The 18,291-nt window shown below is 40.2% G+C and overlaps 1 protein-coding gene across 4 annotated transcripts in view; it reads left to right on the top strand.

Moving 5' to 3' along the window:
* The first annotated feature begins 2,827 nt into the window (after positions 1 to 2,827).
* cbfb (core-binding factor subunit beta) overlaps positions 2,828 to 18,291 on the top strand; it is a 34,855-nt gene continuing 19,391 nt past the window's right edge. For all 4 annotated transcript variants that reach the window (XM_040133900.1, XM_040133899.1, XM_040133902.1 and 1 more), the window contains exons 1-3: positions 2,828 to 3,279; positions 3,961 to 4,047; positions 9,762 to 9,878. In XM_040133900.1, coding sequence (XP_039989834.1) covers positions 3,202 to 3,279; positions 3,961 to 4,047; positions 9,762 to 9,878 — 282 coding nt within the window. In that variant the 5' untranslated portion in view covers positions 2,828 to 3,201. The remainder of the gene's footprint in view (positions 3,280 to 3,960; positions 4,048 to 9,761; positions 9,879 to 18,291) is intronic.

Genomic DNA, 18,291 nt, shown 5'->3' with positions numbered 1-18,291 from the left:
GTGAGTGTGTGCCTGCGTAAGTGTACCTGCATGTGTGTGTGTGTGTGTGTGTGTGTGTGTGTGTAGGTGTGTTGACAAAAAAGGAGCTGTGCTACATTTCAGGGGCGTGTTTTAATCTCCCTGCTCATTGTGTAATCAAACATTCATTCCTTATTATGTTGCAAGTGCCAATACGCCTCGGCTGTAAATATAAATTGTCCGTGAGTCTGTGTGTGAAAGAAAAACTCTGTCAACCCTAACACTGCTTTTCTTTTTTTTTTCTTTTTACCTTAAACATTCTGATCAATTTCATATAATAACATTTCTCTACTACACTGTGGGAATTTGTAGCTACCCTTAAGCCCCCCAGCCTGTGCTTCTTTCTATCTCACAGGCAAAAAACATTTTGAGATGTCACAGTAGGAGGTGACAGAGCTGTACATAATAAAATAAATGATGCTTCTGTGTCAGAGTCCTGGTACAGACCTTTTTCACGACAGAAATTTTGTCATAGCGGGGAAAAGCACAGGTTAAACAAATTTCATCCACAAAGCCTCGGTTCTATTAAGTAAAGCATGACAGTGAGTCAGCATGCACTGTACCAGGACCCTGGAGCCAGTTCATCTAAATGGCATGCAGTCGTAATTAATTTACACCTGTGCTCTTGCAAGTGCCAAAATGCCCAGTGCTGTGAAAAAGGTCAACTGTGCATCACGGCTCACTGTCAAGCTGTCATAGATCACCGGGACTCTTGAATAGAGCAGAGCTGCATTTAATGTTATTAGCAACACCTGTGCTTTTGCTGCCACAGCATGACAAGTCAAAATGTCTGCTGTGATGACAGTGGTGGAAGACATACTCAGATTCTTAAGATACTGTAAAACCAGTCTGTGAAAGTACTGAAGTAATATCTTTTTTACTTAAGTAAAAGTACAGTAGTACTATCAGCTAAATGTAAACAAAGTGGCTATAATCCATATTTTTATCATAACAAAATGTCAAATGACAAAGTGTAATGTGCAAGGCATCAGTTGAATGAACCTACAGAGAAGTATCATTTGCAGTTACCCTCGGCTTTACAGAGAATTATGGCAACACGGTCCGGGCTGCGGCTTGACCGACACAGTTCGCATCTAGCCGTTGAACACAGTGGAGCGTTTCGCAGCTAAAGAACCAGATAAGAGATGTTAGTAGAGAGCAAAAACAGAGCTAAATGGGAGAGTGAATATTGGACTTACTCACCAGATGGCCATCAATGCAACTCCAAACAAAGATAATGTTGCTCTGTAACCGTTGGATGTGTAAAAACTGAACTTTTTGCCAAGCAGGGGTCTATGTCAACTTTAAAGGTGATGATTTGTCAATGTGTTTATGGCTTGTTTCCACTGGTCCCAACTGACCAAAGAAAATCAGTTACTGCAGGTTTAAAGCAAAAGTTCAAAAGTGAGAGTACCTTCGGTGCATTAACATAAGTAGCACAATTTTGACTACTTTAATCTACAAAAATGCATCATATCCTATAAACTGATCATCATTTTTGTCTGTAAAATATTAATTTGCACAGCAGCTGTTGATATAGTTGTCAGGTAACTGTAATCGAGTAGAAATGTAGGAGAAATACTCAAGTAAATATCTTAAATTGGTTCTTTAGTACTGTGCTTCAGTAAATGTGCCTTCCCACCACTGAAAATAATAAGTGGAAGGCAGTGAACTTTATTTGTGTAGCCTGGCACATTCTTTAAAATGGCAGTAGGCTTATAAAAATAGTTCAGCAATTGTGTTGTTGAGTTTTTGACTGATTTGGAGTTCAGTGTCCTCGGGCAGATCACTTCAGGAAGGCGTGTCACACTTAGAACTGACTTTATGAGAAGTGTAGAAGTATGACTGCAGAGATGGTCGTTCGGCACTTTGAAGCCACCTCTGTTGCTCCTATGGTAAAGCTGTGCTCCAGCCCGTCGTCTTCCCCGAACACTCGGGGGCATTTCTGGTGGATTTTAGGGATACCGCAGAATTTATTTCATCGGAGATTCACAAACACTGTGTGCCCGCCCCCTCTTCGTGCTGTCCCTCCCTCTCTCACGTCTCACATAAGGATCCTATAAAGTTGCTGCGGTCGAGGGCAGGCGCATGCGCAGTGGCCGCCCCGAGCAACGTGTGTAGTAGTATTATTATTGTGAATGATGGGGAGGTGGGGGAAGGGGGGGTGGTATTTTGGGTGTACAGTCACAAGAGCGACTCGACGGAGCCAGGAAGTAGACTGTTGATGCCTTCAAGTACTTCCCAAACGGCCGTAATTTTTATTTTTGACCAAAGTGTTAGAAAGAACGAGAAAGCTGATTTAAGAGCTGCGCAGCTAAATCAGCAACTAATCGAAAAAGATTATGGTAATAGACTGTTGTGCTGTTAACCTATGTGTGGATGCATGCTTTCAGTTATGGCTCGTACCTTTTTTTCATGTGTATTTAATTTTCAGCCGTGGGTTGATGCATTTTTAACCACTGGCACAAGTATTGTAATTTCTGTTTTACAACAGCATAAAAAATAAAACAGCTCTGTGCTATATGATTCGTGACTTAATCAAAGCCTCCCGGATTATAAGAAATAGCCCCTTTCTGACCTGATCCTTTGTGCTTTACACATTATCGATTGTCCTAAATGTCTTCAGGCGAGCTCAAGAATAATCGACAGACCTACTGAGGAGGAGCACTTGAAAGCGGCAGGTAGACTAAAGAGAGACACGGGGGAGAGCGCTCGTTTGTTGCCACTTGCTTGAGATCACACGCTCGTCAGGAGAGAGAGAGAGAGAGAGAGAGAGAGAGAGAGAGAGAGACACTGGGAGACAGTAAGTAAGGAAGAGAGAGAGGGAGGGGGGGACAGCCACACGGTCAAATTGAGCTTTATCTATCGCAGTGGGTCACTTAATAAAAGCCATTTGGAGCCGGAGGCGACCCGGAGCGCGCAGGAACCGCAGTCAGGGGCAGATCATCATAATAAGAGCGGCAGTCTTAATCACAGAGGCCAGCAGCAGAGAGCACATTGCTCCACACAGGGGAGGAAAAAAAAAAAAAAAAAAACACAGACACGGAAGAGAGTTGAGTGAGAGAGAAGCTGAGTAAGGGACGGACGGCGAGAAACACAGTGTGGCCTTTACTGTGCGGGATAATCAAAAAACAACAGGCTAAAAAAAAGTGAAACTCAAGAGGCCGAAAAGTGTTGGTGAAGATGCCGCGGGTAGTTCCGGACCAGAGGAGCAAGTTTGAGAATGAGGAGTTTTTCCGCAAGTTGAGCAGGGAGTGTGAGGTGAGTCTGACTGTGTTTCTACACACTGGATCCATTCAGTCAGACGGCGGAAATAAAGAGAGAGAAGAAGGCTCGTTAGAGGAGACAAGCATGCTGGCGGGGTGAATTGTGTTAGGCTCCACATTAGTTACTTCAATCATTTCAGTCTTTCGTTGAATAAAATCCTACAAGGTAAAAGACTGGTAGCCTACAAAGATGCGTTACAGCCAGTCGTTTGATTTGTATCTGGCGCCCTGAAATTGAGGAAAATACATTTTTTACACTTTTCATTCCTGTTCTTCCTTCATGTGTTGCTTTCTTCCTTTATTTATTTAATCCTCGAATTGGTCTAAATACTCTCGAATGGGTCTAAATACTCTTTTCGTGGTGTAATAGATTTTATAGGCGTTTCAGATTTTTTTATTTTTTTTATTTCTATTTTTTTGTAAAGGACAAAGAATGATGCCTTTCGCAGTAAATCAAAATTCTTGTGGCTCATCTTCAAAATGCAGCCTATACTGCTGCTAATGAGCATCGCCATTCACTGTCAAACAGCCCTTTTCGGAGTGGTTTCTACTTCAGATCAAACACGTTTTGTGCTCAGAGTATGTAAAAATGTCTGTGTTGTTTTTTTTGTTTTTTGTTTTTTTTAAATTCGTTTAAATGTTATTTATTTATTTTTTATTTGTCTTTTCTATGTAGATTAAATATACTGGGTTCAGAGACCGGCCCCATGAGGAGAGACAAGCCCGCTTCCAGAATGCCTGCAGGGACGGACGGTCAGAAGTAGTGAGTGCAAAACTAAATATGTTCTCTTATTCTTTGTCTTCTTCTTGCAGTTGAGGCTGTGTGTGTGTGTGTGTGTGTGTGTGTGTGTGTGTGTGTGTGTGTGTGTGTGTGTGTGTGTGTGGGTGGGGGTGATAAACAGGTAGACATCACATATCAGATCTAGTCTTTTATGAATAACGAGGCTATGTATTTTGTTAAATGAAACACTACGCAAAAAGAAAGATAATTAAAGAAACTTTAAAATCCTCCACGTTTAATCTCAAGGATGCCTCCGTTTTAAGGAACAAATGAACTGTTATTATGAGAGCACTGCCACCAGCTCACGTTGTGTAGCAGCACAGGGCAGATCGACGTGCATGGACCGTGTGTGCGTCCCGATGTTTTGATGTGTCCCTACACCAGGAAGTAAACGTGTTGTCAGACATGCAGACCAAACCAGGCTTAACTTCACCTACAGGCTCATCGCTCCTTCCCTCTATGTTCCGTGGCTGCAGTCATCATGGCTTTGTTTGGTAGGAGCGCACATTAACACGTTATCACACAGACCCTGCATGGTTACAACAAACACCGTCAGGGCTGTAATTTCGGGTCTAAAACTGGTCACCTAAAGTAAATATCCCCTGTCATGTCTAAGTTTGGTATATACAGTAACTTGACAACAACAGTAGACATACAAAGGATATACAGTTAGCGAACAGAAGAACAGAAATACCCCTGTGATGACCAGCCGGGCAACACCACAGCCCTTCAATAAATGCTTTTAACTATTAATATCAGATTTTTTACAGTAAGAAAAATCCTAAACATTCCTTAGTTCAATAATGGTGAGGATTGCTGTTTTTCTCAGTCTTATCTGATGCATGTATTTTTGATCTGAAGTGTTGACAAAACAATCAATTTGAAGACTCACTTTTTTCTCTGACATTTTATAGACCAAATGATTTACTGATTGATAATTGAGAAATAATCATACTGATAATTGAGTTGCTTTGGTGTTGACTCAGATCTATGGTATGTTTTGTGTTGTTGTTGGCCTGCATTGTACAGAAATGTAGGTTTTCCTTCACTTACATATAGCAGCCAGTCGGTAGTTGTTGCAGTAGGAGATGGTTTGTGGCAACAGAGTCGCAGCTGAAGATTTAGTGTGTTGAATCTGTCTCCCTCCATTTCCACACTCCACTTGTCTCTAGCTGCGTCTTCAAATGCAGCCAGTTGTCCAAGATTGAGATGGAAGCCTCTCAAAAGCAAACAAGCTGATGTGAAGACTGAAATTACTCATACTGAACTTTTTGTCTAATGAAAAGACCATAGTGTAAAATATAGTCAGTAACAAGCATTCAGAAATTTCACTTAAGTACATAAGTATTATGAGCAAAATTTAGTTACAGTGTAAAAGGAAAAGTACGCACTATTCAAGTCTCTATAAGAGTTGTATTTATTATTATACTCTTGGATTATTATTACTCATGCACGTGTAAGCAGCATTTTAATATTGTAGCTGATCCGAGGTGAAGCTGATTCTAGTAAATTTTCTATACTGCTTATTATAGGTTTTTAAAGTGTTCATCTGCAAAGTAAATAGTTGCAGAGACTACTCAACTTTAGTACATGTACCTCAGAATTGTACTTAAATACTGTGCCTAAATAAATGTACTTAGTTATTTTCCACCAATGATGAAAAGTAGTAGTTGGGGTGAAAAGTTATAGACACGTTTCCTTCATGAACACAGTAAGTCCACTTGTTTTACTGTCTTCACTTCCCTGCAGAAAAGTTTTCTCCAGAAGTACAGCTGAACTTGTTTTACCTTTCTTCTTTTCTTTTAAAAATACTGGGTAAGGTGTTTGTGATGAGCAGTTGATAACTTTAAAGCAAGTTAAGACACATTCATATTGTCATTATGTCATTACTGTATGCTTACAGTGTGAAGTCTGTTTAAAACTCCCTAAATCATGTCCTCAACTAAAAGTGAGGCTAGGCGAAACGCCTTAAGGCTACTGGCACAAACATACACAAACACATGGCAACTTCTGCTGCCTTAGTCATCCTCGAGGTATTTTTCACAAACATGCTGTCATCATTGCAGGAGGGGGCAGGCGGGAGGGGTTACATCTAGTTTTACCTTCTTTTAGTGGGACATGATGCGTCCGTCTGTCTGTCCTCGCTGTATTTATAAGCCTCTTCTGCTGTGAGAATTGATGGCTACGGTTTTAATGGTTTGACGGCAGCTGTGACATCATGTCGCTGATTTATCAATCGGCCAGACACCTCTAAAGACCTCCTGCTATTTTCATGGCCAGTGTGAACAAGTATCAGACACAATGACACTCAAACGTGCCCTCAAGAATCACTTCTTATAGATGAGATAGATGAACAAAAAAAAAAAAAAGCGGTAAACTGTGGTCAGTTTATTGGCTTAGTGCTGAATTTATACGTGTTTTCTTTATTGTTACTTCACTTGGATGTTTGTGCTTCACAGTGTAGAATGATGTGCATGCCGAGTTTGACACTAGAAGGCTTTTTTCACATTCATCAGCTGAAGATGGAAAGTTTCTCTGTGCTAACTCAAAATCTGAGTTTAAGACGTGTACGTCGTGACATCACAACTAGCATGGTCCAATATGCAACTTACACAGGTGTGATGTGTAAACTTGGGCACAGCTATTGGCCTTCTTATTAAAGTAGGAGAGATCTTGGTTGAGGAGTTAAACTTTTTACATATAAACATTTTTTGCACATTTTTAATTATGGATTTTTCTGTGAGGGAGATGGAGTGGGTGTAATGTTAAACAATTTTAAACTAGATGAAATAACTTTTTCTGTGGGAAAAAACATATCAGAAATAAATTATTATTCCAATCAGGGTATTTTTTATCTATCAAAAAAGATGTCTGGAGGGAAACTTTGAATATCTGTATCCCCTTAAACAGTAGTTTCTTTTGTCAAAACATTTCCAGAAATTTTTTATTTGCAGAAGATGCTTGTGAAGTAAATAACTAAAAGTCCTGTTAAAGGGGGCAGAAAATAGAAGACAAACACTTTATTCTATGTACAGTAGGTTAATGTTTTCCATCTGCTAGTTATAGCAGAAAAACTGTCTAAATATTTTTCTTTTCATGATTTTGCCTTCATTGTTTAATTCTTTTTTAAGGGAGTTATTAGCAAAAATAAACACATGTATTATTTGTCTTTATATTGTATATACTGCATATCTTTTTTTTTTTAAATGAAAAAAAACATAAAATATATGAAAATGCAGTGCATGCAAACTGGCAGTTTTATCTTGTAATAAAAAATTACAGTCTTAGTCTCTGCATTATTGTTTTACAATATTCTGTACATACTGTATCATGTAAAAATTAAATTAGGCAACTGTTTCTAGGAATTTCAAAAGATCACACACACAGATGTGTTGCTCAAAACACAGGGCAACTCTAAAATGTTCAGGATTGATTTGATAAATGGGACAATAATTAAAAAAAAATTATCTTCTGCTCAGCTCATTAGAGATGAGTCGTTTACTAAAGTATTATTGATTTTCATGCTGTGCTGGTCTCCCTCTCTCTCTGTCTGTTTACTTCCTTTTATTTAATTTCCTTTGTTCTGTTTTTTTTGTCTGCTCTTCATCTCACTTCCATTTCCTCTCTCGTTTTGTCTGACCTTCTTTACATTCATCATGCTGTCTATACCACCGTTGTCCGGTTTCCCTTCATTTCTCTTCCTCTTTTTAATTTCCTCAATTTCTCTCCGCTTCACTCTCTTTTTCTTTCTCCTCCTTTGTCTCTGTTTCCCTCCATCTCTCTCCGCTTTCAGCCTCTCCTTCCCTCCTTTTCTTTCCAGCAGTAGTAGGAAGCAAATTGGTATCAGATGGTTGTAATCCAATACTTCAAATACAGCAGAAATGATGACTCTGGTGTTCTTTGAGCTCTCGTTTCTGTGTGTGTGTGTGTGTATGTGTGTATGTGTGTGTGTGTGTGTGTGTGTGTGTGTGTGTGTGTGTGTGTGTGTGTGTGTGTGTGTGTGTGTGTGTGTGTGTGTGTGTGTGTGTATATACATGTGCATATGACAGACAATTTTCAGCTTTCTCCTTCCTTTATTTTGCTCTCTTCCACTCAGTGTTGGTCTCTCATGCTCCCACTCTCTGATGAGGGACAGATTTGACAGGGTACATAATTCATATGCTTCTAGCTTCACTCGCAGTCCTAATGCCCTTAGTATTGATCTGTCCCAGCTAACACAACACATCACACACATTCACACACAAACACACACAAAGACAATAGACACACACACGCAGATAGGCATAAAAAACAACGATTTCTAACTTGATTTTCTGTCTCTTTGTAATTCATTGCTTTCTGAAATGTATTCTATCGATTCTATTCTATTATTGTGTGTTTCTGTATGTGTGCGTGCATGGACATGTGTGTGTATCCGTGTGTATGTGTGTGTTTAACATGATTGAAATGTCTCCCATTAGTGTAAGAAGTCGTTTTACAGAAATCAGAAAATGAGGAAAGCTACAGTATGATATGATTATATGTGTGTGAGGGGAGCGGGCCAGTGGTTCACTCTATGCTTTTGTTCTGAGAAGAGAGTGGTTAGACCAAGAAGAAACAGAGAAAGGCAGAGGGCGGGTGGCTTGAGGAAAGGAGAAACAGAACAACTTTGATGTCAACTTTGAGTCTATCAAACTTAAACCCTTCCAGGCTTAGACCCAAATGAGACATTTAAACTTATTCAAACATTCTGCTAGTTATACAAGAACCCTCTGGAAACCACTGGTCCAAATTGGTGCAGCAGAGGTAGAGATTACTTTTAGTGCTTAGTTTGGGTCTACATTTCCCATAATTCCCATACCTGCCCGGTAAATGTCAGTGTCTTTCAAACACCAACCTCCTATTTTGTAATGCAGGCTTTGTGTTGTAAATTTCAAAGGCCAATCTCAGATAAGCCAGCGAGGTCACTTAAATATTTTTTTAGACTTGAGAAAACTCCTCTAGAACCCCAGAAGACATACAGCTGTTTTTACAGGCTGTGTAATATTCCCCGTAATATTAAGATGACTTAGAAGTGTAAAATCAGTGGGGTGCCGTTTTACTATTAATAAAGGTTCATGTGAGAGGGTTTTTTGTGGTGTCGAACCCAATTCCCTACTGTGTTGCTCTATATATACGGTGCTTTTAGCTTCCTTTAGCTCATTGTTTTGTTTCTTCGGCCATAGACTGTAAGTTTGAGTCTCACAGCTCTCAACAATATGAAACCATAAGCATCTCTTTTTGTAAACAAGCTCTGACAAGCCCACAGTGCACTACCTGCCCAGCATGAAATGGCACAGAGCTGACGAACAAATGGCAGGTGAAGCCACTAAAATCATACGGCTTTTTCTCAGGAGTTGGTGAATACCTAAAAAGAGCTCGAATCTGTTTGAATTTTGGACTTTCCGTCATTACGTGCCTAGAAACACTGATGGGATCACGATTATGCTTTGTGTCTGCTTGATGCACAGTTTTTTGCTGACACATGAGCCACAATTTCAACAAACAATCACATATCATGGCTGTTTTTGGGTTTATTTCAGAATCTTTCTGCTCCCTAGTGGGAGCGGGGAAAAAAACTCCTTGATGCAGCTCTTAAGTTTTTTCTTGAAGCTTGTCCTTCACAACTGACTTTATACTCTCTCTCTCTCTCTCTCTCTCCTTCTCTCTCTTTCCAGGCCTTTGTAGCTACAGGTACCAACCTCTCTCTCCAGTTCTTTCCAGCCAACCTGCATGGAGATCAGAGGCAGGTTCCTACAAGGGAATACGTTGACTTTGAAAGAGAGACAGGAAAGGTAGGACAAGTGAAAGTTATCCACTCAACCCCATAAAAACACAGACACACACACACACAAACACACACACACACACACACACACACACACACACACACACACACACACACACACACACACACACACACACACACACACACACATATTTCTCTTTGTTGTTCTTCACCTGTTGCAAAGGTCAGACGGTCTGAGTTGCAGCAGACAGACTGCAAATCTCTTATTTCTACATCAGCTGGATTCAAAAACATCTTTATTCAGTCATGTGCTCTTGGTTCATCCGACTCTTTTGTCACACTTGACAATATGAAACTTTTACTGAAAAAAAATAAAAATTTGCAGAAACACATACATCCCTGCCTACTCTTTTGCTTTCTATTCCTCTTTCAGTTCATGAAATGAAAATGACACCAACACAAAGACAAAAAAACATACTGTGATTCTAAGAGTAAAATGCTCAAGCTTCATTCTCCTGATCAGACGTGTGTGTCAGGAAATTTAGTTTGTGTATGTTGACATCTAACATGTACATCTGTTGTTCAAGCTAACAATCTTTGACAGAATGCAGATCGATTTTGATGTCAGGTTGAACCCAAGTCCACAAAGACAAAGTAAAGTGATCAGTTTGTAATCAGCTTCACATTGTGCAAAGGTGAGCCCTTAAATCACTGTGTGCTGGGTGTTTATCGCTCTGTGGTGCTGCTGTCGCATACCACCCACAAAACACACTGCACAATATAATAGTCCTGGTCACACCGGTAAAATCATTGCAGAGCATATTGTCACATAACAGTAAGCTGATGAAAAGTATTATTTGCTCAGTTGTGCTCTTGCTCATTTAAGATCAAAGTCAATGTTAAACAACTTAAAGAGTTCAGAAGATGTTAGTTTGTTGCTGTTGTCAAAGCTGATATCCATTGTAAAATACAGTGGTGCTGCTGTGTTTATCTGTATGTTAATTGTCTCCCCTGGCGCGCTAAGCCTAGACTGTGTGTGTGTGTGTGTGTGTGTGTGTGTGTGTGTGTGTGTGCGCGCGTCAGAAGGCCCTCCACGGACACTGGCCAGCTGAAATGAATGCCGGCTGGCAGCTCATTAAAAATGCATTCTGGGGAATCGATGGACCTCCATGCCCCATGGCTGACGGACTAATCTCACACTGTTAATTATTTAACACAAGTGTCCTGATAGTTGGAAACAGTGTATGTGTGTGTGTATTTATGGGTGTCAGACAAAGAAAGAAAGAATGCATGTGTAGGGCTGAGACTGTGTGTGTGTGTATGTGTGTGTGTGTGTGTAAGATGATATCCTCTTCTTTGTCACCTCAATAGTGCTAGTTTTAATGAGGCCAGGAGTCATTGTAAAACATTTTCATAGTTGTTGTCCAGAACTAAAGACAAGATGTGTCTCTCTCTCTCACACAAAAACACACACACACACACACACACACACACACACACACACACACACACACACACACACACACACACACACTTATCAAGATTCTGATAAACAAGTTGACAGACTGCTTTTTTTATCCATAATCATCTTTTGAACTGAAAAACATAAGTCATGATACTCACAGTAGCTTTCTCCAGATCGCTGATCTTTTTTCATTCTCCTCCAAAAAAAAACACAAGGTTTCACTCTGCACTTTTATGTAATATTTATTTATACCTAACTCGTAAAAAAAAAGACATGCGTGTGCAGAATGTGGTTTCTTGAGTGCGATGTGCTGTAAAAAGAAGCATTGTGTCAAATAAAGTGGACAACCTCACTCAGCTGCTCCAGTGCAGAGCCTTTAATTGTGTATTGAGTGTACATTTTTGACAGTGTTGCCCTACCGGGATTCCATCTTTAATTTCATGCTCACACTCACAAAGAAACACACACACACCCACACACACACACACACACACACATACACATACACCCTGCCTCCTGATCCCACTGGACCTCTTGCAGAATACAACTGTCAGGCCAAGGCAGAAATATTGTGTACGTTGCAGCTTCTTCTCTTAATTACTGTCACTAAACACACACACGCACACATGCACGCGCACACACGCGCACACACACACACACACACACACACACACACACACACACACACACACACACACACACACACACACACACACACACATTTGTACTTCTATCTTTGTGAGGACACTTATTGACATTATGCTTTGCTTAGCCCCTTTCTCTCACCTTAACGTTCACAACCAAATGCCTAACCCCTAAACCTGATTCTAACCTGAACCCTAAAACCAAGTCTTAACCCTCATACAGCCCTTTTAAAGCTGTTTAAGAAAGTGAAAAACCGGCCAAAATGTCCTCACTCCAATGGTTTAAATCTCAGACTGGTTCTCTGTATAGCCATACAAGTACACACACACACACACACACACACACACACACACACACACACACACACACACACACACACACACACACACACACACACACACTCACACACATACAGAGCTCTGATTATTGTTTGTGGAATATTCTATAGACTCTTAAATGCAAAATGAAAAACTAATCCTTTTTGATTTTCGACTCCTATTTTTTTCATGTTTTTGCAATTTTTCGGCAAGACATAAAACATTAATGATCAGTTGCAGAACAGAGTAGAAGTGGACATAAATGTGAGCAAAAATTATAATGAATTTCTCTTGTCTTCAGTAGGCGTGCATTGGGAAAAAGATAAATTGAAGAGGAGTAGAGAAGGAGGAGACAGTAGCCCATGAGCTATGATTCAGACCAAGCTACCATGTTGCTGTTTTTGCCACTCTTTCTTTATTTTTATTACTTTTCCCTACATATTTTCTCTCTCTCAGCTTCCCTGTTCCTTCCTGTTTGTTATTTCTGTGGCATTTTATATGAACATCCACACTGCATGTCTCTCTCCTTCATCCCTCCCTTCTTCCTTCTTTCCTCCATTCCTTGTTTTTTGCATACATCCTGGTTCCCACCATACATCCGCCACGCCCTCCTTTTATCCTCTCCTCTTTCATTCACTCCCATCTTCCCTCCAACCCCCCTGCCCCTTCCATTCTTCCATCCTTCTTCCTCCTTCTTTCCAAACACAGATGGTGCCAAACCAAAAAGGGTAGCACAGCCAGGTTAAACTTGGCAGCTAGATATAGTATGTGTGTTTGTGTGTGTGTGTGTGTGTGTGTGTGTGTGTGTGTGTGTGTGTGTGTGTGTGTGTGTGTGTGTGTGTGTGTGTGTGTGTGTGTGTGTGTGTGTGTTTGTGTGTCTTTGAGAGACAGAGGGAAAAAGAAAGTAGAAGTACAGGCTTTTAGTGTCGTTGCAGGCTAATGGGTGCCAGCTGTGGAGGAGGCTAATTTTAGTGCTAGCTGCTAACTTGCTAGCAAGCATTAACCCTGTCCTAGTCATGAATTGTATCACCAGCAGCTGCTTCAGTGGCAACAGACTGCTGTAGTTTATTTATTTTAGAATGTTTAAGTTGTGTAGCCAAAGTGCATATGGACATCACCAGCTCTTCATATTATCATGTACATATTGAAGCACATGGATATCTCTGCAGTAAGCACTAAAGTAATAAAATGAATAGGTAGGTATAAAATGTTTTCACGAAGGTTTAAACATTAGCCATACTGTACAACAGTCTGCCTGTAGATGTACATGGTTAGCCATAATCATCTCAGCAAATTGCAGAGATTGTTGAAGGATAAAAGATTGTTCAAGTCCTTCATTAATTATTTGTAACCGTTTTTTTTATTCAGTTAAGCTGTTTTGTTTTGAAATTAGGGCTATACACTGTTATTTTGACACTGATTTCTTTAGTGCATTACTGTATTTCTTTAGGTTTTATGGCGCTTGTTGGTAAAAAGTTTTGTTTCAATAACTTTTCGATAAATCACCAATTTACATTTTTTCTATATTGTCAAACACTCTTTCCTTTTCTTCGTTCATTCTTCCATTTCTTATTTTGTTTCCTTTGAGTGAACAAAAAGCCATGATTTTTATGTCCTGCAGGTAAAACGGATACTGATCTTTCCTTCCTTCCTGTCCTGTACTCTATCTCTGCAGTGTGTGTGTGTGTGTGTGGGTGTGTGTGGGTGTGTGTGTGTGTGTGTGTGGGGGTATGGAGTGTGTGTGTGTTGGGGGGGGGTATGGAGTGTGTGTGGTAGAGTTTGGGGGGCTGAAACTATACTGGCAACTATACTGAACTTTGTACCTCCTTCTGATTTTAACTAGGGATGCTGCACAGAATGTGCCACAGCCTTTTAAAAGAAGTCCAAATAAAATAAAGTGTATTCGAGCTTGGATTGCTGCTGTGGAAAGATGATAGCAGATAGCTGATTGTCATTATGCTCCTGTTACATTTTCACTGAAGTGTCAAGGTGAAGAGGCCTTAACAGAGCCAGCTGTTCTGGCCATTAAGTATTTTTTCAGTCATGAAAACGCTTGAAACAGGTTGAGATTTGGTTCGGAAACTGTCTCCAGTACAGATTGTCTGCTGGTGGAAAAGTCATATCTTAGGATGTAACTTTAGATGAGGTTGATAATAATAATAAGGTTAACCCACTAAAATTAGTGTGGAAGTTTCACTATTGAAGGTTGTCTAACTATATGTGTGTGTGTGTGTGTGTGTGTGTGTGTGTGTGTGTGTGTGTGTGTGTGTTTGTGTGTGTGTGTGTGTGTGTGTGTGTGTGTGTGTGTGTGTTTGTGTGTGTGTGTGTGTGTGTGTGTGTGTGTGTGTGTGTGTGTGTGTGTGTGTGTGTGTGTGTGTGTGCGTGCGTGTGTGTGAGTGTGAGTGTTTGTGTGTGTATGCGCACATGTGTATGTGTTTGTGTGTGTCTGCCTTGCATGCATGCTGGTGCGCCACAATAAGTGTGTTTGCACACTGCCCCTGAATGCTGATGGGATCGTGGCGCCAGACTGGTTGCTTACACACAGAGATATGCAAGTCTACAAGCACAAAAAAAAACCACACAAACAGATAATTAGTAAACAAAACCTAAAACTAAGAGAAAAGAGTGAAAAGAGGAAGAAAGAGGCAAAAACAGATTAGTGGTCGTGGAGGAGGGGTGAATGAGAAGCAGATGATTGTCTGTCAGCTACGTGATGGAGGAGGGTGGACTTGCAGGGAGGAGCTCAAACACAAAAACCACAACAGAAACACACATGTGTAGGGCGTCATTCATTCTCAAAGGTAGGTAGCTATTTGCACCATTTTCCGTATATATAATTTTCTCTACTGTATTGATCATGTGCAGGAGTTGTTTTCACGACCTTTGCAGCTTTCTTCAGTCCAACTAACAAGAGAGAATCAAATTGGTAAACTCCTCCAGTGTTGTGTTCGTTTGGACTGACAACCTGCACACACCTGTCTGTGGATGAAGTTGTCACACATTTTGGGGATAAGACTTGACATCTGTATGATATTGTTTAAACCTGAAATAATTTATTTTTGTCCACCTGGGGGCAGCTAATTAAGCTGTGAACTGACATTATTATTTTATAAGGTTGGTAGGGCAAACATCTTGGCAATGTTCTTTATTTACACATCCAGTAGATATATAGCAAGTTTGGACTTGTGTTTCTGGCACCAGACGAGTCCAATATTCAATCTCCTTTTAGCTCAGTTTTGCTCTCCACCAATTCCTGAAGGAAATATCTGGCTCTTTAGCTGCTAAATGCTCGACTTTGTTTAGCAGCTAGTCGCTAACTTTGTCTGGCTGTCGTCTGGTGCTGGGTAGCTAGTGTACAGTGGGTCTATCAGAACTTTTTTGCTGAAGCCAGCTGCTCAAAATCTGGGAACAATGCTAATGTGAGTAGTGAGACAGAATCAAACAGTTAAGGTGCAGGCCATAAAACCGAAATAATGAGCTGAAAGACTCTAAAAACTTGAGGAGAAGGGAGCGAAGGAACTACAGAGTCAGGTAATGATTTTCTGTGGGTTTGTCACTATGAGTGACAAGTTTCACATTTGAACCACAGTTAATAGAAAAACTCTGAGCTTTAAGGTTGTATCAACCTAGAGGGCTCAATAACCATATGGTCTTTTAAGCAACATTTTCAGTATTTTTAAGAAAATCTTTTTGTTTCTGTTGGGAGTGGCATTAAAATGTTGCATAGATGTCACTCCCCAGCTTTTATTTCCTACTTTTCCTGTTCTTTGCTCTCCACGCCACATGATTAGATATCACAATTGTCCTAGTGGATAAAAGAATGAAAATATGAAATATGGCAAATATAGACACAGCTGTTAGAGAACTGTGTAAATTTTTTATTGTCACCGTGCAGCACTGAAGCTCCACACCTTGAATAAACTTTTGCTGTACTGTACAGGACAGTACAGGACTGGACAGTCATTGATAAAACAGTTGATACATTATTCATACATTAGAGTAGAATTTTTATACCTTAAAGATGAAATTGATAAAAGCTGAATTAAAAAAATATGGCACATCCTTCCATCCATCCAGAGAAGTACTGTGATAAAATTCTAAAAATCTTTTTACCTTTGTTTTGTAAATAAAACAGGATAAACACAAGTTACAAAGTACACCTTTTTGCAGAAGGTGAACATTTCCAATGCAATCAATACTAGAGCCAGATTGTACTGTAAGGTATAATAGGTGCAAGATTTTCTGGTTTGCAGACTTTGACGATTACTATGTGGTGACTGTTCAGATCCTCCCACAGCTGTAGGATCAGTCCAGTCTTCAGAAGAACCGCATTCATTCAGTGTTTAAACATGGCAAAAAGTCAACATGACTGGTACCTCCTTCAAGAGAATGTCGGCAAAAAAGTTCAGCTGTGTATTCGGTTCTGTGTATTTGTCCTTTTCTATAAATCAAAATGAAAGTTCTTGTAGATTGCAGTGATCTCTCCTCTCTCTCTCTCTTTGACTCTCTCTCTCTTTCTTTTTCTCTCTCTCTCTCACACACACACACACACACACACACACACACACACACACACACACACACAAACCCTCTAAAATCATTTCTTATCTGACACTTATCAGTTGCCCTCTAATTTATTCATCAGCTTCAAGCCTCCAGGAGGCTCCTCTGTCACATGCATATCAACATCAAGTGTGTATCTGTGTCTGTGTGTATATGTGTGAAGTGTGTGGTGTTATGTTTCCCTCTGAATGGAAGCCATCACTACAGTGACATCATCAAAGCCAGACCACTAAATGGTTCCCTCTGCTACCGCTGGTCTGCATCCGACTGTGTGTGTCGGATGCAGACCGACACACACACACACACACACACAGATTGTCTGTCTCCTCCCACAGTGTATCATATTTCCTGCTTCAGGCCTTAGATCAATGACCATGCCCACTCCCATAATGCGCTGTAGCACACATACAGACAGGGTCCTCTGTTTATATGGCCTTTGTCTGTGTGTCCCAGTGTTTAATGCTGGCATCATTTATTTCTGTTTGACTGAATCTCTGCCTAAGTGCATTTGCGCATACTCGGTAGAAGTAGAGGGATGGTGTGCGTTTGTGTGTGTGTGTGTGTGTGTGTGTGTGTATGTGTGTATGTGTCTTTGTGTGCACATGTGTGTGAAAAAAAAAAGCTGTTAGTGACACAAGTTTCAGACAGAAAACTGCAGAGTGGTCAGTCTGGTGTGAAATCCTGCATGTGTGTGTCAGCTTCATTCCTCTATTCTTAGTCCTCTTCCAGTAACTGTCAGCTCACCTAGAAGGACTTGGACATGTGTGTGTGTATCTGTGTGTGTGTGTGTGTTAAGTTAGGGTTAGGCATGAATTGGTTAAGGTTAAGGTTATGGTTAGGGTTTGGGTTAGCCTGTACATGATTGTACGTCAGTGCAATGTCCTAACAAGGATTGCTGCGCAAACCTTTGGTCAGGCATGTTGACCTAAACAAAAAGCCAAAGAGGATAAATGTATTAAGTGGAGCCCATATTCACTAATTTTCATACAACTAATGCCTTGTCAGGTACTTTTTGGTAAGAAACAAAATGTCACCCAGGTTACTTTCATAAAAGAGGTGTTTTTATTGAATGTTTCTGCAAACTGTGCACTGTCAACTTTTTAAATTCATTTTCCTATATTTTCCTCCTCAGGCAGCTAAACCAAAAATGTATTTATGGTTATATTTAGGCAACTGAAAGCACTTTGATCTTGGTTAAATATTGAAAAGGTTGAGAAAAAACATTGAGTTTTTCACCAAAACCACAATCTTTCCCTAAACTGGACAAAAAGTGCAGGACTGGACAAACCACACATTACAACAGTTTCCAACAGCATTTTATTTTAGTCTTGACAGTCAGAAAGTAGCACATAATGACCAAAAAAGTAAATACAAAGACAACAAATTAGGTAATAGGAAGACTATAATTATGGTTGCGTTCCTAGGCAATTAGAGAAATCCCGGGAGAACACAAATTTACATGCATCCTT

The sequence above is a fragment of the Xiphias gladius genome, chromosome 8, assembly GCF_016859285.1.
Source record: "Xiphias gladius isolate SHS-SW01 ecotype Sanya breed wild chromosome 8, ASM1685928v1, whole genome shotgun sequence".
Taxonomy (NCBI): Eukaryota; Metazoa; Chordata; class Actinopteri; order Istiophoriformes; family Xiphiidae; genus Xiphias; species Xiphias gladius.
This window is presented reverse-complemented; position numbering and strand designations above follow the sequence as displayed.